This window comes from Manduca sexta, chromosome 23 (assembly GCF_014839805.1).
Source record: "Manduca sexta isolate Smith_Timp_Sample1 chromosome 23, JHU_Msex_v1.0, whole genome shotgun sequence".
Classification (NCBI taxonomy): domain Eukaryota; kingdom Metazoa; phylum Arthropoda; class Insecta; order Lepidoptera; family Sphingidae; genus Manduca; species Manduca sexta.
Genome location: NC_051137.1, coordinates 805,430 through 826,751, shown reverse-complemented (window position 1 = coordinate 826,751; position 21,322 = coordinate 805,430). Strand labels below are relative to the sequence as shown.

The window sequence follows — 21,322 nt, the reverse complement described above, 5'->3', positions numbered from 1 at the left end:
TCTGTATGCCAGACTTTCAAGTCTTATTATCATATCAGAGGCTTTCAGTAGAAATAAAACCATATTTAATATTGGACAGAGTTTATTGGTACATAGATACAAACGGGCCCATTTTCAGAACATAATTCATTGTCATCCTAGCTATGTGGCTCTGCGATATAACATTCTGAGTTAAAAATCGAAACATAAATACTATGTTATTATCAAAAAGCGTCCGTCTGCAAGCAGTACGAGGCGGGACCGGGTCCGCCCCCCTCCCCCCTCCCCTAACAGTCTCGGCCGGCGCCGGCCACTTACAACGCGAACTTTACAACGGGCGCGGCGCCTGCGCTGGTGGTGGAGCTAGTCGCGGAGCTAGTCGCGAGGCTAGTCGCGGTGCTAGTCGCGGAGCCGCTCACAGGGAGCGTTAGAAGCGGAAGTTCTCGTGCGGCGCGCCTGCCGCCGGGTCGAACTGGAACCCGGACTCCGCCGCCGCCGGCACCAGCGTCGCGTCCTCCTCCTGCACCACACACGACACTTAGCACACCTCAGCAAATACCACTCAAATACTCATACAGCTGACAGATAACAGGAATATCTGTTTCGCGAACAATTAATTTTCATCTTTTATCTCACAGACACCTGTTTCGATCAGTGTTTCTATCAGTTACAACTTCAAATCGCCATTGTATCTGTCTATGTCAGATAACATATACTAACAAACAAGTAAACAGACAGTGTTATCATTATACTTTGAGGTTGGGAGCTACATCACTTGATTATACAAATCAATTTGAAAACAAACATACCTCTCCTGCAAAGTACTGCTCGATGATATCGTAGGCCATCTTGTAGATCTCGACCTTCTCGTGGCTCTGCAGCGCCTCTATCTTGTCTATGCCGCCGCACTCTTCGATAATGGTGGCCACTTGGTCCGCATTCTCGCGCGACATCTTTAGCATGTTGCTTAGACCGTCGAGCACAACCTAAACACAAAAGACATTTAGCGTGCCTCATAACAAAAACAATACAATAAGTCTGGTGTCAAAAAAAATTGTTTTTATCCTCTGTTTTTCCTTTCGTAGATATGGATTAAATCATATTTTGTGTAGATGCAACATCCATGTATTTTATATTTTGACTACAAAAGAATTATTTAAAGCACTAAATATTAACTGATCAATAATAGTGCGGAGAAGATTGATGATCAACTAACAAGTCTAATGTAACGAACCCTTATGTCTCATTGAGAAGAGGTAGAAATAAATACCAAATTCTAATGTAACACTTACATTAATAACTTGTGTATCCTTGCAACTCAGTAAATTGCAGAAGGGCGGTATGACGCCGCAGTTGATGAGAGCCTCGATTTGTTCCTTGGTGCCACTTATACTCAGATTGGAGACGGCCCATGCGGCCTCCTTCTGTGTCTGGAACTCTCCCTTACTAAGGTTCTCTACAATCTTGGGCAGTAAACCAGCATCAATGACAGCTTGCACTTGCTGTTTGTTGCCTGCAGTTATGTTTGATAGGAACCATACTGCCTCTTTGCAGATTTTTTCTTTCTGTAAATATATATTGTCATTAAAAGCATATATCAATAATTATTGTTGGTCATGATTTTTTAACAATACACCAGAGTGATAATCTGAATTATCTATAATCATCATAATTCAAGAAAAATATTGTTCTTTGTCATGCCATAAATAGTATTTACTGTATTATTCAGTAACTATAGATATTAAATAATGTACAAGTTGTTACCTGATGAGACAATAAGGCGTGGAAGTGTGAGAGCGCGTCGCAGTTCAGCACCACTTGTGTCTGTTCGTCAGTGCCGGTGACTATGTTACCAATGGCTCTCAACGCAGCAGTCTGTACTTTCACCTCCTTGTGGGACAGCAGCGGTACCAGCTTGGGTACAATACCAGATTCTATCACCATTTGGATTTGTTCATTACCTCCATCTGTGAGATAACACACCGCCCATACTGTGTCTACCAGTACCTGTGGAAAAGCCATTTAATCATACTATTAAAAAAAAACAATATATTAGTGAAAATATGACTAATAATTAGCAAGCTATCTTGTTTCTATAATATAAATTTAGTAGGTAATATTTAAGATTTAGTTTATCAAATAATTGCCTCTACCACAACAAATTGTTTATTATTGTTTATTTTAATTAATGTTTTGACAAACACATATTATGTACCTACAAATTTGCAATCTAATTTGTCACAAAACTGTTTTATGACTCTTTAGACAAAAGATAACCTGTAATTAGTATGGCATTTTGTACCAATCAATATGATCATTAATAGGAATTCTCTTAATTGGTCTTGTATTGGCATACCTAAGCATTCTTAGTCAGGATCCAACCAATGTATAGCAGATATGTCAAAATTAAATCAACAGTACAAACTTTCAATACTTGCATAAAATAAATTGTATTTGACTTAATAATAAGCACACTGGCATCTTGACTAAACATTCCAGAAAATTTTAGCTGAACTATTTACACATCTGTCTAGTTATTGTGGATCTATAGATGAGTTTATTCTATTAGCAAATAGGAAATAATGGCAATTACACAATCATGACTAACTCAATATAATAATATTACAAATTCCCATGAGTAATCAGGTAATTATTAATTCCTTTATTGCTTAATCTATTCAGTTCCACATAATCTTATTAATCACCACATGGCATGAATACTAAATGTGTAGCAAAACATTATTTCAAATGCTAGTCAACTTTCAAAACTGCAGACAATCTTCCTAAACTGGTTTCTTTTCAATGAGATTAGATAAAGGACAAAAACATGGATACTTCTTTGTTACATACACCAAAATAGCAAATTACTTGTTTTACTTGTTACAATAAAGCTGGAGAATGTAAGGTAAAAATTTTATATAATTTTATATTAAACCCCCATTTTTGTTTAGAGTTATTTTATTGCCATATAAATATGTTAATTTATTGTTTCAACTACTTATTAAAACTTAAATTACATTAATATTATAACACTAGTTAAAAAGAAATTTTATTAAAGAATGAACTTTACCACAAACTATTATATGCAGTAGTAAGCATGAACACAACCACAATTGTATAACAATGGTGGACAGTAGCAACACAGTGTCAGCTTACTGGTTACTGATGCAAGTAAAGTGATCTTAGTGTATTGAATGTCTCGGATGCCGAGGTCACCATGAGTGATGTCTAAATATAGCACAATCAAAATAGCTCAGCAGCTCCCACCAAAGTCTAGGACATTTAACAATGTCTAGTTATATGGGAACTGTTTGGATTGTTTGGTTTAGGAATTCTGTTTTAAATGGAGGGTTATTTTAGGTATAATAATTTAAATGTTGTAGCCATATAGATTAATCAACATAACTCCATTAAATAACACATCAAACACCAGGTCAACATTAACATGATAAACTAACATTATTATAAACTATATATAAATTAATATATTTATATAGCTTTTTCTACACCATCTGTTAGGCTTTGAACAAAAGAGAAAATAAATATTTAACCTTTGTTTGAATACCAAATCCCATTCTGTGGAGCATCACAGATATTATATTTCTGAATTGTGTTCTTTGCAAGCATAATATATATTGTTCTTAGTGTAGTGTTTATAAAAATGTGAGACTTACATTGATATCATTGTGAGTGATGAGGACATTGATGGCTGGCAGAATCTCTTGGATGGTCTTCACCTGTGGTGGTGGATCTTTATTCCTGCACAGGTTCACAATCACCCAGGAGATGTTGCGTAGGAACGATATGGGTATGCCTGGCTTGATGAAGCTCAGCAGAGGTTTGACAACTCCCAGCTCGATGACGAAGTCTCTCAGCACGGGACCGTCGCCGATGATGTTGCCGAGCGCCCACACCGCCTGCTCGCATACGTTCTCGTGCGGCGACATAAGTAATTGAAGGAAGACAGGGACGGCGCCGGCGTGCACCACTTTGTTGGTCTGTGCTGACGTGCCTGACGCTATGTTTGTTAAGGCCCAAGCGGATTCGAACTGCAGCGTGGGGCTGTCGGCCCGCGGTAGACACTGCACCAGCACCGGCAGGATGCCGGCGGCGATTAGATCGTCGATGGGCGGATTCTTCTCCGAGGACAGCAGTTTGCGGCACTGCTGCACGGCCGCCAGCTGCACTTCAGGGTTGTCTGCGTTAGCTGCGTTCTGAACCAACTCCTTGAAGTCGGTCTCCGTGAGCGTCCTGTCGATCTCCTCTTCGTCTGTCGAGTAGGTGATGGGAACATTGCGTCTTTTCTGCAGTGTTTCGTCTCTTTTATTTTTTCTGAGTTCGACTGTGACTTCGTTTCTTCGCCTGCGCATTTCCTGCAAACAGCACGTGAAAGCGATCAGTGAGCTGCATGGGTGTTTTTGATTGTGTGCCGGGTAGAATTGTTACGAATAATTGCGCCGTGATACTTACGTCGACATCTTTGCCTGCATTCTTGAATACATGCATGCGGTTTTTCATCTGATCCGTCGCCATTTTATTTTTGTGCTAGCTGTCTCGTCACAATACGTGGTAATTACACAATGAAATAAAGTATTAACATAAGATAACGTCAAAGAAAACTAATCAAACATGTTTTAACGGCACTATTAGCGTTGCTGATTCATTAACCTCTTTTTTCACCGAATATTCTACAACACGAATCTAATCGCCCGTTTCCTTCACCGAATATTTTTTTCTTTCTTTTTTCAGTTGGATGGAGCATAGACAAAGTATTTAAATCTATTGTCAATTTGTCAGTGTTGTACTCTTATATATCAACGACTAAAGAAAAAAATCGATGATGATTCGACTAAATTAAACTATACAGTGTTGCTAGTATAAAAATATAGGACATGTTTTTTATATTGGCAATAGTCGATTTACGATTATTGATGAAAATTGTAGTTCCGGGCCCCGGCGACATCCGCCACAAATCACAATTGTTTGATGTAAAAAGAGCTCCGAATTTTAAAAGTGGTATTTAATTGAATATTTAACTTGAACGAAAGAAATCGGCGTTTGAGCTGATCACCATGACCATATTAACAAGACCAAGTCTCATTTTCAAGAAAGCGGCGCTACTGGCCAGCACCAACTGCGATGAAGTGCGTAGAATAATTTCTTTACTTACATATAATATACATTTATAAATTTCGTTGTATATTTTCCAATATCTACCTGTAACAAAATAAGCGCGATGCTAAATGGAAATATCATAAAGCTGCTTAGGGGATTAATTCTAAAATATTTTTTTACGTTTTTGTCGTTTCATACTCTGGGTTATTTTTAATATTTATTTATTTTTAATAAGATGGTTTTTCGATCATCACATAAAAGTTATACACCAATGAATTATTTCTCCTCTATTATTATATCCTTTTAATATTTATTAATTATGTTTCAATTCAAATTGTAAATACTCTATCCTAATAATAAATTTTCGGCGAATGCATAATCTGCCCTAACTTGATGAAGTAGTTTTTTATGTGAGTGCAAATATAATTTTTTATTCATTTTTAATACCTTTACAACAACTCAGGATTTTCAATAATAATTCTTTATATAATGTTGAATATATATTTTTTTTATAATATGCAAAAAGTTAAGAAATTTCAATCAATTCAATATTTGCAATTTTGCTTATATTTTTGTTTGAGAGGATATTATGTTACATTTACCAATAATACATGCACCAACTCTTGTGTTCCTTAAATAACTTAGCCAGTTTAATTGGATATTATGTACCTTATCAATGTTGTCTAACAAGAAAGCGACGACCAGTGACATAACTATAGATTGGCATGATCGGTAAAAAGCAACAGGCTCACTGGTTCAGGGGCGCTACATTTTATGATCTAAAAAAATAAGGTCAGCTACTTAACCTATATCATCAGTGGCAATCTTAGGGGAGCCTAGTGTGGTGCCATAGTTGAGGATCTTTTTTCCTCTCAACCGGGGCCTTTAAGGCAGATATATATAAAGATGTTTATGAACGACGGGGCCCATTCAAATAATTTTTCACAGTCCCTTGATGGTGTAATTGTGCTACTGGTAATGGCAAGACAAGCAAGTTACCTAATAATAAGTCTTCAGCACCACAGATTGTTTAGAGAGGTGTTAATAATGAAAAACATGAATTTGGTTCATATCTATGGGTATTGGATGAAACTTTCAGGCCTTGCTGCTTTGTAATAATTTAATGCTGAATGATAGGAATTTATGATTAGAAAATTTACATCTTTAATTTATTGGGAACTTCTTCTAGTTGTCTATATTCTCGAGTTTGGATGGAATCAAATAATTTATATTATTTCACTTATTTCAATGTGCTTTAAAGACAACTTATTGCTCTTAATAACTTTTAAATAATACCTTGCATATTAAATTTGAATATAATGAGTCATACTATATAGTGAGTTACTAAAATAACATGTTAAATGATAGTTCAAAAAACATATCCCTAATAGGCTTTTAGAGACAAAACTCATGTAAAAAATTATAATATTTACAATGTGCTTATAAGGCACACATACAGTTGTTGTTGCAAAGTATAATATATTACTCAATGGGCAGCCTGGGCTGTGAAGGCAGATCCTAACAATTCATAGAGCATTGATAGTATAAACATAATGGGGTGATTATGTTTCAGTACAAGGGTCCTGTATTAGCAATGTAGTCATGAAGACACTTGACCTTGTTGAATGACAATAAAAAATAATAGGGTTCAGTTGTATTGAGACCAGTATTTTAGGCCATATTGTTTTTTGCTTCTAAAAATTTTCTCTATGTCGATATAAATGTGATCATGATATTATGTGTATCAAAAAATGGTAGGGATTGTATGTTCGAATTTTCATCTTAATTTGATAATTACAGTAATTCCTAGTGTTGTTGGATGTTTTGGTTTCCGAATTCGGGTATTATTTATCATTCTCTTAATTTTTTACCAAAATGATTTTACTTGTTATCAATATGTTAACACCTTCAGTACCCGGTTACTAAAAAGTTTGATGTCTGACAAAGTGCGTTGGAACCTTGTCCTCTGATACAAGGGGTTCTAGTTACATTTTAACTGCGTTTGGTCAAAATTGATAAATAGCGCCAGATTTATCTATCCAGGTTCCCTGGACGCACCTTTTTTCGACACTGTCACTAAGAATGTTCTCTCTTAGAACTAATTTTATTTTCAAGCCTATGTCCTCGTCCCTGGGCCCTTAAACAGTGTCCTATAACCTAGCCCCTACCTTCGAACTCTCTAAGCATTAAAATGTTGCATATGCCCATTATCGGAAGGACGATTTTAAATCAATAAACGTGTCAGGAGGTGATCGAGATCCAAACCCCGTGCCCGGAGGCGAGTCGGCGTCGTTCACTACTGGCGCTGATCTTCTTGGCGACGACGGCGCTCGTGGTGACTGTGGCGGGCATCATGTGTGGCACCATGCTGTACCGGCAGGTGCTGCGCCAGGGGCCCATTCTCCACCGCTACCAGGGATATTGCAGCATACCGATTTCTGCTAAGCAAAATATGGTGAGTTTTGATTATATTTAATAGTTTTTTTAGGTCACCAATTTGTTCTGATCAACCAACAAGCATTTTAACTACGAAATTGGTAAATCGGACCTTTTTGTTCCTCCCGGGCGCTCACGCTAGCTAAGGCTTCCACTGGAGTAAGTGGCACTCGAATCCGTACAGATTGAACATTCTTTTTTTGAACATCAAGGAAACCTGCCAACAGTATACTGGTTTCTTCTGGCTTATTGACTGCAGAGCCCTGGAGACAAGTTGGGAGAGGATAATTGGAAAGAAAGTGTTGGGAAAGAAGAAGGGACCATCTTAGGATGGGCGGAGGGGAGAGGGCCAGGGAATGTTCGCGAGCCCTTATAGACCTTAATGTAAATTGCCAGGAAGGAACTGCAATTGTGGTACGAAATAGGAGAGACTTGTGGATATTTTGAGAGTTAGTAACACATCCCGACTCTTCATTATGTTCGTTCGTACCACTTATCAACTAACCTATCTGCTATTCACTTTCTATTACAAATGACTAATATCCCACCCTTGGCGCTGCATACGGAATGTAAAGCCGTATTTAGAACGGTTCGTAAAGTATTGCATCGATATTGATTAAATTTTCATCGTAGTGGCTCGGATGTAGTGTGCGGGTCGGTTATTGTTGTGTGCACTGCGGATCTAGGTCAGCGGCGGGTGTCTAAATATTTTAGTATGAAATATAGTAGGGTTTTGAGGTAAGTGGGAGAGTTTGTCGCCTTATTATGTCGTTTAATGTGTTTGTTATTACTGGATACTGGATTATATGCAATTTAATAAGCGAAAAATATGCTTGAAATAAATGTTTCTCTTTTTGTTTTCTCTTAAAGGAGTTTTATCGCTGTGCGATAATGCCGCTTCGTAACAAATTACGAATTTTCTTATGAATGATTAAGAATATTGTTATGCAATCTAACTACGCAGGCCTATATCATATAGTTTGTATATAAGTTTTGCCTCATCCGTAATTGGATAAAAATAAATGGTTGATATAAAATGAAATATGTCGAAATATCCAATATTAATTAGTGATAAAAAAAAATTACCTAAAATCCGCATAAAATTTGCGGGAGCAAAAAAAATGTTTCTCGATTGAAAACGATTCGTATGCAACATGGGTTTTTTTTAACAGAGTCGTGACCTAAATGAATGGTCCTCACGCAAGGTACACAAAATGTCACGCTCGCAATTTTCAGAAAATTGATCTTATTGTTATTTCGTTTATTATTTGTTATCCTAATGAAAAGTATCTTAATATCTAACGCCTTAAATAGCAAAATATGCAACATCCCATGAATTTAGGCATTACATGCAAAAACCAGAGAAAATGACCAACATAATATGCGTATATATGTAGTAGAGATAGTAATAATTCAGTGTCTTATCTCCTCGGCCCATTGTAATTGCAGATAAAATATTTGCACTCCCGTTTACAACCCTTAAACCATGACAACGAATCATGCAAAATTAATTGAACTTAAACATTAACCCCCTTATTCATAAACGTTTTTTATCTAAGGACGGAGTAAAGCTGTGATAACAAGCCTGTTTCTCAGTGCCCAACGGCACTGAGAAATAGACATAGGGCCGTTGTGATTGGTTATTATTGTTGTATTTCAATATTAGCCAATCACAACGACCCTACGTCTACGCACTGCGAAGACTGCCATGCCGTCAGCACTGAGAAACAGACTTGTTATCACAGCCTTACTCGATCGTTCGATAAAAAACGTCTATGAATAAGGGGGTAAGAAGATGTCAAATGTTTAACTCATAGCTTTCTCGCAGTCATTTTCGGTTAGTTAACAAACTAAATAAACTTAGGAATGATGAGACACCAAAAAAAAATATTTGTAATCTAATAGCAAATTTTAAGATTTTTCCACCTTGTTGTCTTAAAGGGTTATTTTAGCCATGAAGGGCTATCTTTTTTTTAATGAATATGTAAGTTGAGAGTCTGGAGAAGTTTTTGACCTACCTTAGGACTAACGAAGTCACCTGTTTAGATTTTTAATTTAAAGTAGAAAATTTAAGTCATAATTCATAGAACATAAGTTTTTCACTTTACACCAACATTTTCATAACTTTCATTAAAGTTACGAAGCCAATTGTTTTTAGCAAAAAAGTACATCTAATGAAAATTTAGTTTCAACAAAAAAATCTTGAATAAGTTTTCTACTTTTCCAAAAAAAAAAAAAAAAACATATAATTGTTCAAATCGAAAATTCCCATAAATTCAGAAAAATATTCATAACTAGAAAACTATGAAAAATCGCGGAACATACATGGGGGTGATTCGGATACCCCAAGGGGTGTTCTATCTCCGGACCTCCGCTTGACACAATTTTCTGGGACATTCTGTATATTGTCATATGACTCTTATTTAATGTAGGTACAATTTGCAATCAAGCAATTCGTGGTCGTTGTATGTAGTACGTAATTAATAGTGAATAGCTTGCGTTGTAAAGTCGCGTGGGTTTTTCGAGGAAATTAGGAATTCCCATGCGGATAGGTGTCACAAGAAAGTTCCTCAGCGACACGATCTGTTAATACTAAAATATAACAAACATAATGGTAATTTATATCAAAACATTGTATAGCTAAATATTTGAAGATCGTCACATAATACCAGCTCGCACGTGGGAAAGTCCGTGATCCTATGCAATGGCCTCAGTTCCCCCTCGGCCGTAACTAGTATGGGAGAACTAACGCATTGAAAACGTCGGGAGTAGGGAGTGGGTTGTAGACCGAGCGGACGGGTCAATCGAACCCGGGCTGTGCACTTGCGCGGTTGCATCGCGTTTCCATGGCGACGGACTGAGAACATGGACTGAATTGGAAAAGGTTGCAAGTTGTCAAGTAACAGCTATTGGGGTGTATATTGATATTGGATTGTAATGATGGATTATGCTATATAGTGTTTTAATAGGCCTTCTCAACCTTGGCTGTGAACCTCGCAACATGTATCAAAGCTATCTGTATTATATCGCCATGATCACAGGACATAAAAAAATTAACATCTTGGATCTCACCGCACCACTTCACTACGAAGAAAGTCAATCAATACTTATTTGAAATATCTAGTTATATCCTATGTTCTCCGAAACATGTATGGTCCGAGTTGACACGAGCAGCATCTTGCTACATAGAGACTTCTAGGTGACGAGTGTCGTAGAAATGGTAACTTTAGGTTTACATTTATGCCTTTATGATCCAGTATAATGGGTATGAAATAGGCATTAATAAAAAATACATTTTATTCAGCTTGTTTCCTCGGCGCTATGATGTATTTTTCTAACGTTTAAGAGCGTTTACGTGCCGCGCGTGAAGTCAACTATAGGTAATTCTTCGCAAAATTCACTCACACAGAGCCGTTGCGTAGCTGTGTGCGTAGAGTTAGCGCGTCGGCTATCTTTATAGTCAGACCAACCAATTTTGATCTTTTCGCTTTAATTATCTAATTGGAATGTAACTTATGATTTATGAATTTATGGTAAATGAAGAATTCTATTATTAAATATATAAGAATTCATCATGAAATAGTTTATATGTATCATTTTGTAATTATAAAAAAAAAACATTTTTAACAAATTTTAACGGCAATTTTACAAATTGTTATTTTCACTTTTAAATGCAAATGCTTAAAAATTTAAGCATTTGCATTTAGAGAAAGTACCGCATTTGTATTTGTAAAGTGGAGCTCATCATGAAGCCGAAAGATAGGCACCAGAACTCCGTATTCAGACAATAAATCAGGAAAATTACTGTGCTACGATGTTTATAATGGACCACATAATTACTCCATAGATCTGCAGTTTTAAATATTTAGCGTATTGAAAGTTTAAATTAAGTCATTAGAAATTACATATTGGAATTTATATTTTGAGTCAGAAGGCGTATGTAATGAGATGTCATTTTTAGGTGTATAACTAAAAAGTGAGAAATAAAAGACTTCTTTTTCGGAAGTTGGTTATATTTTTTGGATAGTTTTTTTAATAGGTATTGCTTCTCAGTGACATCGATCATCAATCGATCGATTGTACATCCATGTATAACAATTTACCAGTTTTATATCCATAGTTTTGCATAATATTTGCGACACACGACGAAGCAAAATAGTTGGTTCTGTACTTTTTTGACCAACAGCAGTCAGCTTTGACTGTAAGTATGGGAATACCGTCTTTTACATCACCACAGGCAACATCTTTATCAGTTTCTTCCCTAGCGGCCTCTTGCATCCTGTCCTCTGCAGCTAATTTCAATCATTTAGCTAACTCGTCGTAACATTTCATGTAAACATTTTGCGTTAATATTGGTAAATCTATGGAAGCTAACTGTTCGTTTAAATTTGATCTACCAACTTCAGTCATCATAGCTCCATTCACAGTTCCACGATATACGTCCATACTACGCTTAAATAGCTTAAATTCCATATTGCACATATTACACTTCATTAAAAATGTTGACTGCAAGCAAACATTCTCTTTCAATAGTTGTAAATGTTCGATACTACAACCTGTTGCTCTGTTGTGGTTATTGAGTGTTTTAATTTGATTCAAAAAATATTGAAAATCTATAATTTTGCGGCTTTTAATAACCTTATTTATTTTGAGTGTAATATCAGGCACGATTACCTAAAAATTAAAAAAATATATAGAATATACTATTATTGTTATCGAAGTTTACGCAAACACTACATACTTAAGTAAAACTGCATATGGATCTAGACGCGTTCAATTTATACAAGTATAATGACGCCGAAACCTGCACAGGGTTAAACGTCAGGATAAAATTATATGTAAAATTGATGTGAGCGTGTAAACCTAAACTAGCCCAAATAGTTAAGAAGATAGGTATACTAACTACTACTAGTAGCTTTATTCACTAGCTACATAAATTACCAAATCCCTTATTTCTAAGGTTCAAAGAGGAGAAAGATATAGGATTCCGTCTCTCGTCACTTGAATTTTCTTAACAGTGCGCATCAGTGAACACAAAAACCTTGTTATTTGAAAGTAAGCGTACCTATGCATTATGCAAAAAATCAGCCAAGTGCGAGTGGGACTCGCGCAATGGGTATTTGGCGAGTTGTAAACGTTTTGACAACGGGACAGCAAAGTGATTCTATAAGGCTAAGAACTCACGAAGCGGTTTTTACTCGCGCCCGCCGTGGTTGAGAAACGGCTGTTTTATTTCCAAACTCATGACGACCGGAGATCTGTGCGATTTGTAACCACCGCGGTTCCGATTATGTCCTGCAAACTTGGCGAGCGATTATCGCAAGGCGGGCGGTTACAAAATGGACAGTTAACGGTCAGTTGAGTTCCAGAACGCCATGGACACATATCAGAAACGATCACGATGGAGGAAAATGGCGTCAGATTTCTGTAACCACCCTCCCCTACCGACTACTGCAGTCGCCCACCTACTAACCACAGAGCGCGCTGGTGCTACCGTGGCCCGCGCGATTCTACTAGTTGGCCGCCAATACAGCGGGTACCGCATACAACCGCGCACGCCGCGGGCGTAAAACGAGTTTTGAAATGTGCGTTTAGTCCATTGAAATGTTACAATTTAAGGACCGAATATTGCATTTCTTGGAGGACGCAATTTTATTTTTGGGCCATGTGTGGGGGTCAATAGAAGCTTAACCTCAAGTTTGTGGGGTCGCCACCCTTGTCCCCCGGCCGCCATCTTGGAAAAAGGGGTGAAAACACTTTTTTCGCGATATCTCGGAAACTATACGTCTTACAAAAATTTTGTAAAGCCATAATTTGTAGCAAATTGTTTTGCCTGCAAATATGTTTTTTTTCTCCTTTATCCCCAAATGGTAACTCTTACCTTTTCTACCTGCATAACATTCGATAAGTTAAATTTGGTAAGTTCTATGGCAAAGAAAAGAGTTAGGAATAAATAAGTAAAGTTGTACGAATTTAACAAAAAAATTGTAATAATATATTTACAATAAAAAAATCAAAAATAAGTTAAACATTTTGTTTCGACCGGATTCTCATGAGCATTGACGAACCCGGTAAACTTTGGAGCGCTGTAACAGCGTTTTAAATGAATGAACTAAAAAAAAATTATAGGTAACAATTTTCCTCAAAAGATCATTTACAAGTTGGTTTGAGGAAATTTTTTTGTAAAATGTAAAAAAAAAAAGTTATAGAGCAAAAAAGAAAACTTTTATAAACATTTTCTCACATTTTTGCTTATAACTTCTTTAATTTTAATTTAGGGCAAAAGTTATATAAACATATTTGTAGGCAAAACAATTTGCTACAAATTATCACTTTACAAAATTTATGTAAGACGCATAGTTTCCGAGATATCGCGAAAAAAGTGTTTTCACCCCTTTATTCATGATGGCGGCCAGGGGACAAGGGGGGCGACCTCACAAACTTGAGATTAAGCGTCGATTGACCCCCACACATGTTCTAAAATTAAAATTGGGTCCTCTAAAAAATACAAAGCTCATGTAACATTTCAATGGGCTTATTGTTTTTAGCTTAAGGTTCCATTTTTTTCCTTCGAGTAACTATGCTCAAGTGTTTAATGAGTAAAAAAAGCAGCAACCATAACTACAGACGCATGTTATAACATTAGTACATCAATCTTTTGGCTTTTGCTTTAGCCGAAGTTTCAGCATTGTTACGTTTCCTTTTCTTGCCTAGAAATAGCTTTACTTCCCATTGTGTCTGAAACATAATAATATAATAATAATTTATAGTAACTACTAAAATTATTGTCAATCATTAAAGAAAATAATATTTTACTTACTAAAGTACTAAGATGTGGCAATCACTGTATACACGTGACTATTTTTTCTACGCACAGCAAAGTCCAACTGGAGTCTCGCCGGAGCGACGAGCGATACGTCCTCTCTCTAGAAAGCCTCAAGGCGGACTAATTTGAAACGATTTGCGCGTTGCGTTTTATAGTGGTATTTAAAATATTTATAGAAAAATAACAGAACTAATTTTGTAGAATTTTTAAATTCTATGTTTTTAAGGAGATGTTCTTCTATTATAGTAATCCAATATTATATTCAATTAAGTAAGATATAGTGATAAAAAAAAATCATTTAAATGACCAACATTTCTGAAATTTTCGATTTCTTTGAATTTTTATTTCTCATGAATTAAACATAAAAATATATTTTTTTCTCTACTAACTTTTTTCTTCAGGATCTTTTTAGTTAGATAAAAATAACATATTGTTATGTTCCTTAGTGGTTTAAGATATTTTGAGCTTCGAAATAGACGTTCGAAGCGCAAATTTGAAAACCTCTGTTCAGTAATCATTAAACAATTTACAAATACTCAATAAATCTAAAAATGTTCTCTACTAACTTTTTAGACAACAAAATTTTCTATAATAATTACTAATTCATATGTTTTTAAAATAATGTTTTGATGGATATTATCTCCTTCGAAAAGTGCTGTTTTTGAGACATACGGCGCGCGGATGCGTAAACGCTCTTAAATGTTTTCCCTGGTAGATGACGGCTAGACTGCTTCCCTGGCAAAGCCGATGTTTACAACAACGGGCACTAGGCAATAAAAATGTATTACAACAAAATATTTATTACGCAAATATTTTGAAAGCTACAAGCTACAAAAATTTAATTTTATAGAGTAGGTTTGAAAATGTTATCATTGTTTACGAGACGCATTGCAGTGAGCGAGAGCAAGCTAGCCGCGAATAATTCGCATTGCGGAAGCGGGGAGCACGTCAGAAGATAAAACAAAGTTACGTTTGTAGATATAGAAATATGTCACTTTGTGTTATTATACATGATAGTTTATTAAAAATATGGAAAAAGCAACTATTTTTTTAAAAGCTGTTAGTAGTAGATGCAGCTTGTAGATGAATTGGTCAGCTGAGCCTGTGGCCTTTTTGGACATGCTTTTGATGTGGATGGCGGAAGTGTTTGAATATGCCGGGGAAATCTTTTTAGTGTATAGCCTTTATTTTTTTTCCGTGTTATGTATTCAGCAGTACATTGTATCTGTATTTACTTGTATGTGCTGTTTGTAGTACCTAGTTATTTATTGCCTGCTTGCCTCCCTGCCTGGAACAATGTCCAAACAAAACTGAATTTTTCCTTATTTTTAGTTAAACGCCACTGTATTACAGAAGACCGTCGTTAAGCTACATTTTTGCTGTTGCGATCATCCTTTCTAAAGTTAATGAGAGATTGGCACCTTCGAGCACTGTGCGTGTGTGTAAGCAATATTAAGGCGATACCTCAAGGTCCATTTTCATACATTTTGTTTCGCCTTTAATCTGGGTAACTAAACAAGTATTGGCAAGTAAAGAATTTAAATTCACGTCTAGTTATTTCGGCCTTTAAAATTTCGTCATAACGAAATTTTAAAGGCCGAAATATCCATGATTATTAATTATTTTTACGTTTTTCTTTCAACTGCGAGAACTAATCACTAACTAGACGTGAATTTAAATTCTTTACTTGCCAATACTTGTTTAGTTACCCAGATTAAAGGCGAAACAAAATGTATGAAAATGGACCTTGAGGTATCGCCTTAACTTATTTTAGAACTATTTTACTATTATCGAAGCTAATAAAAATGACAAGATATGGACGGAATTCAGTACGGGAGAATATATTGCACAACCATAGTGGATGCGGCGATGGCACCTCCTACCTCCACCTACTTTAATCGATATTTTGTAGGCACGCACATGATATTGTTATGACTGGTGAATGTAGAATATGCTATTGATAGATCTTTTATAAAACACAATGTCTTCTTTACGATATACCTTATACTTACGTGTATTCGTAATATTCATATCGTTCCATGATAGGACGTGAGACTTTTTTTACGGCTGCGATAAAATGACCCTTTCACGCTTATTTCTACATACACCCTCTTCTACAATATTGATTTCGGAATGCACCATACTTTCGTGGGATATTATGTCGGGTTTTACACCTTGTGTGCGGTGGTCGCTATCCGGGCGGATATAAATGTTCTACTAACAGCCAGCTTATCGCCACATTGACACAAATTCTCTCCCGGGAAATACAGTCGAAGTAAATGAGCAAGTTGCTGGCTTGTTGAATATTTGTTACAAAGACTTTGAACTATATTATAGTTAATTATAGAACGGAAGTTAGGGTAAAATTTTTGCTTCAAAAGTTATTATCAATGGGTAATAAGTCGCTGTGTTAATTGAAATTTCCGCATGTCAAGATGTCACAGCGTCCTTAGATATGAATACAAAAATAATACATGTACAGAAAATATCCTAATACTCGCATTAAAAAAATATGAAGTATCTTTCATTGATGTTTTCCTATTTTTTGCAGTAGTTTGAGTAACCATCACATAAGCGTAAAAATATTGTATGACAATTTCCCCAATATCCGCTCTGTTATAATGTTAGAAATCTTTGATTTGTTATGAAATTCTTGCTGCAGGCGTTTTCTTAGACTGTCCTATATCATCCTATCTAACGTTCTGTGGTAAATCTCTCGTGTAAATGTTTATGTTGGCACGTGTCCATGGTCTAGCTGCCTTGAGGAATGCATCTGGGTTTTATATTATTTTTTCAGAAGATTCTATTTTGTTTAAAAGTTTGAACGTGAGAAAAATATGTATTTATTGCGGTAAAGGATTGGATAGCCCTCCAGATGTTACATGAAACTCTCTGTACTACAGTGGCGAAGCGTCTGTACAACCCGATTCCTACCGGCTTCCCTTTTAGGTTTATTTACGTCTGTCTTAGTTTTTGTATTCTATTAAAATGGCAGCGATATATTAAATAAGGCTTGCTTTTTGCATCGGGTTACCTTTTGAAAAATGTCACCCTTCGCCACTGCTGTACTAGCGTAGCGTGGCGGTAAGAATAGACAATACGGTGGTGAGATACGAGGGACCTCATTTCATTTGGAGTATGACCTAATCGCCCTCGATGAGTATTTAATAGCCACTTGAGCCTAACAATTGGTGTTAATTCAGTCAGTTGTGTAATTTGATTGTATTGAATTCGCGATTGAATACGTGATCTTGATACTTTTGTATTTTTTTTGTAATAGGATAAAACCACCACTTTGGAGACGATGATTTTTGATTTGCATTCTGGAAAATAGATTTCTTAATGAATCTTTACAGTCATATTTTAAATGAGTTTCGCTTCTTGCAATGCGAGTACTTTGTAAGCTTGCACCGACTATGGTGCAGCGAGTGGACAGTTTTGTGAAGTAATAGTTTTCGGGTCGGATGTAAGCAGCAAGAGAAATGTTTAGTGACCTTGCTAATATCGTACTTGCTATTTGAATGTTCGTTAGAAGTAAACGCAGCCTGAACAGATCTGGATGAAATTTTTATCTATTACCCTAGATTAATATATGGCAACTTTTTAAGTAAAGTAGACAAAAGGGCATTCTCCAAAAGTCTCATGCGAGCGAAGCCCCGAGCAATACTTCTTTAGAAATATATTTACATCTCACAAGTCCTCAGTTTGAGTAGACGATATACTCAATGCTCTTCTCTCCGTGCAGGACCCGGCCCTGATTGAGAGCAACTACCGCGTGATGCCGCTGCGCTGGTCCGCCGACCCTGACGTGCAGGTGGTGAGCATGCTGGACGAGAGCACCAGCGACGACCTCATGAGCCTGCTGCGCGAGGAGCTCGACATCGCGGACTCCGTCGAGAAGATATCCGTCTTCGAGAATGGGAAGAAAGTTAATTTCATACATGATTTTGATTCTAACATGACTGGTGAGTTGGTTGGAATGGTTGTTTTGATTAATCTTTCTAATATGCTTCATCTTCTATCTGATCTGAATTTTTTAAATGTAGAAGCCATTGGCTAATTATTTATAAATGATCGCGAGGTTGATGTAACCTTCTTGGTTGATAAATCTAAGCATACTATGTTAATATTATAGCCAGTCCATTGAGATTTTATCATCTATGTTCTATACTTATAAATGCGAATGTAACTTTTTGCGAACTAAAAGTAGTAGGGTGTACACGCTGTTATAAGTCTGAAGAAGTATGAACAAAGCTAGTACAGAGCCGGCCTAAGACTGTGGCATACGGGGCCCCGTGGCCCCTAGCGTCGGGGGCTCTTGTTTGTTTCTATTTTTGAGGGGTACAAAAGAAAAACCATTTTTCTTCGGCAATCGTATGAAAAGGGCTCACAGTGATGGACTGCCTAAAACCTCGTTTTAGTTAATGTCGCCACTGAGCTTCATAGGGGCAACGTGGTGCAGAATAGTGTATCGGTATGCGCGGATAGGTATCGTGGACGTGGAGCGGTGCTACATGATGGAGCTGGACCCGTCGCTGGTGCTGTCGCCGGAGCTGTTCGTGCTGAGCATCGAGCGCGGCGCGGAGTTCGACGTGTCGCGCGTGCGCCACGAGCTGCGCGCGTCGCTCCCGGCGCTCGCCCCCTCCCCCGCCCCCGCCGGCGCGCCCGACCCCGCGCGCCTGCTCGCCGACTGCGTCAACAAGCCCGTGTACCGCCTGCAGCGCGACGACCCGCCCGCCAGTCAGTATACACACGTTACACAGTACACACACCGCCAGTACTGCTCGGAAATTAAATTAAATACATACTAATAGTCAGATATCGTTGGCTCTTTATTACAAGCTCCTATGTGCATTTTTATTTAGGTTGCGAAATGAGATTAAAAATTTTCATGTTGGCAAAAATTTCAGTAGATAGTAATTCACGGTTTCCCTTTATTTATTTTTCGAAACTTTTAGAGATTTTTAGAAACTTTCTCTGAAGGAGACTTAAGATCATATTATGATATATTTAATTCAATTTGCACAAGATCTCCAACCTCACATATACACTACTGCGCACAGTCGACAAGACTAACTCATTTTTAATCTTCATTCCCCCCCACTTCCAGTCCGCAAGCGCTCCCTGGACGCGCCGCCGCATGACTACATCCAGTTCTCCGGGAGGCATGTCCAGGAGATCGAGATCACCAACCTGGCGCAGGTGCTGGAGGAGGAGCAGCAGGCCAAGAACAAGTCCGCACTCGCTTAAACAAGCACATGCTGGAATGCGGATGTGGGCTACATACTTTTTAAATTACTTTTACACCATATTAAATATTATCAGGATTGTGTTTTGTTAGGAACCTTAGTTATAATTTACTTGGGTTTATTATGTCCTAACAGCGTAGTCTCGTGGGTCGGTATTAAATTTGATCTAACAACATTCAAACCTGCATCAAAAACTATAGTTGTTCCAACAAACAAACTCACGGTGAACCGATTCATATTGGCTTATGGAGTCAACAAATTTTTTAGCAGGCCCTATTCTTGTTTTATTATTCTGTCTGCAACTCAAAATGTTCCCACATTCTGTTCCAAGTTAATATTATAACAGTAAGTTAGTCGTTAGTTCGAATTATAGATGTAAGTGTATACTCTGTGTCCCCCGTTCCCAAAGTATTGTCTTACTGTCATATGATTTTACTGTGTCGTTGTTTTAAACCATTTCTCAAATATACACATAGAGGTGTTACAACCAACCCGTAGTCATTGTTATGTTGATGTATTTTTAGTTGTTCGTTCCTAGTGCCATATGCATTTATGATATACTCGAATATTCACAATTTATTCTATAAGTATAAGTGTTTCTCTTATAGTGTGATTCAGGATGGACACTTTTAGAGATGATACAATCAATTAAAGAATGATTGACGGGAGTATTCGAAACTCAAGGCATTAAATACTCTATTAAAATTGAAGATAAACAACATGGAAGAGTTGATCTCAACTCTAAGAGTGTCCGGTATCCTATTTATGTAAGTCACACTTAAAATCTAAGTGAAAGATCTCTATGAACTTATAAAATTTCATTAACATTCCAAAGGTTTTTCCTATAAGGAACTCTGTCCCGAAATTATTTTTTTGTTCTGGCGCTAACAGACAGGGGGTCGGGAGAAGCGCAGAGACGGATTCAGAGGGGGGTCGCGGGGCCTACGACCACCAGTGTGCTGTGATTTGATATTTAGGACAATTTAATTTATAATTTTTCGTAATTTATTGTGTTTTTGAAGCGGTCTGTTTGTTAGCGTTAATTATTTATTTATAAGGCTAACTGTCCAATTTTATTTAGTCTAACATCTGGTCGTATTATAAATGTTATATTCATGAACTTATTAAGAAATAAAGAAATACAGTAGAATCGAGCGTTTTTTTGTCACCAAATATATACAGTGGTTTATACTATACTGTGACTGCCTCGTTGTCGTCGTTGTATTACGGTACGATTGCAGTGCTGAGGTGTTTGGTTCGATTCCCGGGTTGGGCACAATGATTGGGTTTTGCTACTAAGTATCAGCCCGGAGTCTGGAATATGTGCCCTATATGGCGATAGGTTCGCCCTCTAACACATCATGAAATGTAGGTGCACCATTTGCGTCTCTGGCCACACCTTTGGGAGGAAAGGTGTAAGTGTGTGTGTATTTTTTTTTATAATATGGTACTGAAAGATGAGATGAACTCGTTACTCGCCTGCTGGTAAGATTCAACTGTCCTTAAACAGCACTGCACAACAATATACCTGGATATTCTGAAATGAAGTCCCGTAATGCTCAGTAACTTTTTTAATGCATCTGAAAATGGTCACCTTCGTTTACCTTCTAGCATGGCGCAAGGTTAATGAGGCATTATTAATTTATTGAACCAATAAATATATTAAGATATTTTCTACCAAAGATATAACTGATTAGATTCAGAAGCGCCATCTAGT

At 37.0% G+C, this 21,322-nt stretch overlaps 2 protein-coding genes across 2 annotated transcripts; one reads left to right on the top strand and one right to left on the bottom strand.

Moving 5' to 3' along the window:
* Nucleotides 1–64: 64 nt before the first annotated feature.
* On the bottom strand, nt 65–4,757 carry LOC115443226 (importin subunit alpha-4). The gene is made up of 6 exons (XM_030168549.2): nt 4,450–4,757; nt 3,654–4,352; nt 1,744–1,986; nt 1,272–1,544; nt 789–965; nt 65–499 (listed from the first exon to the last, which is right to left on the bottom strand). Exons 1-6 carry the CDS (start codon nt 4,510–4,512, stop codon nt 407–409), a joined length of 1,548 nt encoding a protein of 515 aa, XP_030024409.1. The 5' UTR covers nt 4,513–4,757; the 3' UTR covers nt 65–406.
* A 135-nt stretch (nt 4,758–4,892) lies between these two features.
* On the top strand, nt 4,893–20,755 carry LOC115443235. The gene is made up of 5 exons (XM_030168560.2): nt 4,893–5,123; nt 7,340–7,549; nt 18,102–18,321; nt 18,845–19,096; nt 19,467–20,755. The coding sequence occupies exons 1-5, from the start codon at nt 5,052–5,054 to the stop codon at nt 19,604–19,606; spliced, it is 894 nt and encodes a 297-aa protein (XP_030024420.1). The 5' UTR covers nt 4,893–5,051; the 3' UTR covers nt 19,607–20,755.
* Nucleotides 20,756–21,322: the final 567 nt, after the last annotated feature.

Excerpts from the sequence above, each read along its gene's own strand:
- LOC115443235 (XM_030168560.2), top strand. The coding sequence starts at position 5,052 with ATGACCATATTAACAAGACCAAGTCTCATTTTCAAGAAAGCGGCGCTA. Across the intron at positions 7,550-18,101 it reads TTTCTGCTAAGCAAAATATG|GACCCGGCCCTGATTGAGAG; the intron begins GTGAGTTTTGAT and ends CTCTCCGTGCAG. Across the intron at positions 18,322-18,844 it reads TTTTGATTCTAACATGACTG|GTATCGTGGACGTGGAGCGG; the intron begins GTGAGTTGGTTG and ends ATGCGCGGATAG.
- LOC115443226 (XM_030168549.2), bottom strand. The coding sequence starts at position 4,512 with ATGGCGACGGATCAGATGAAAAACCGCATGCATGTATTCAAGAATGCA. Across the intron at positions 1,545-1,743 it reads ACGCCTTATTGTCTCATCAG|AAAGAAAAAATCTGCAAAGA; the intron begins GTAACAACTTGT and ends ATATATTTACAG. Across the intron at positions 500-788 it reads AGCAGTACTTTGCAGGAGAG|GAGGAGGACGCGACGCTGGT; the intron begins GTATGTTTGTTT and ends TGTGTGGTGCAG.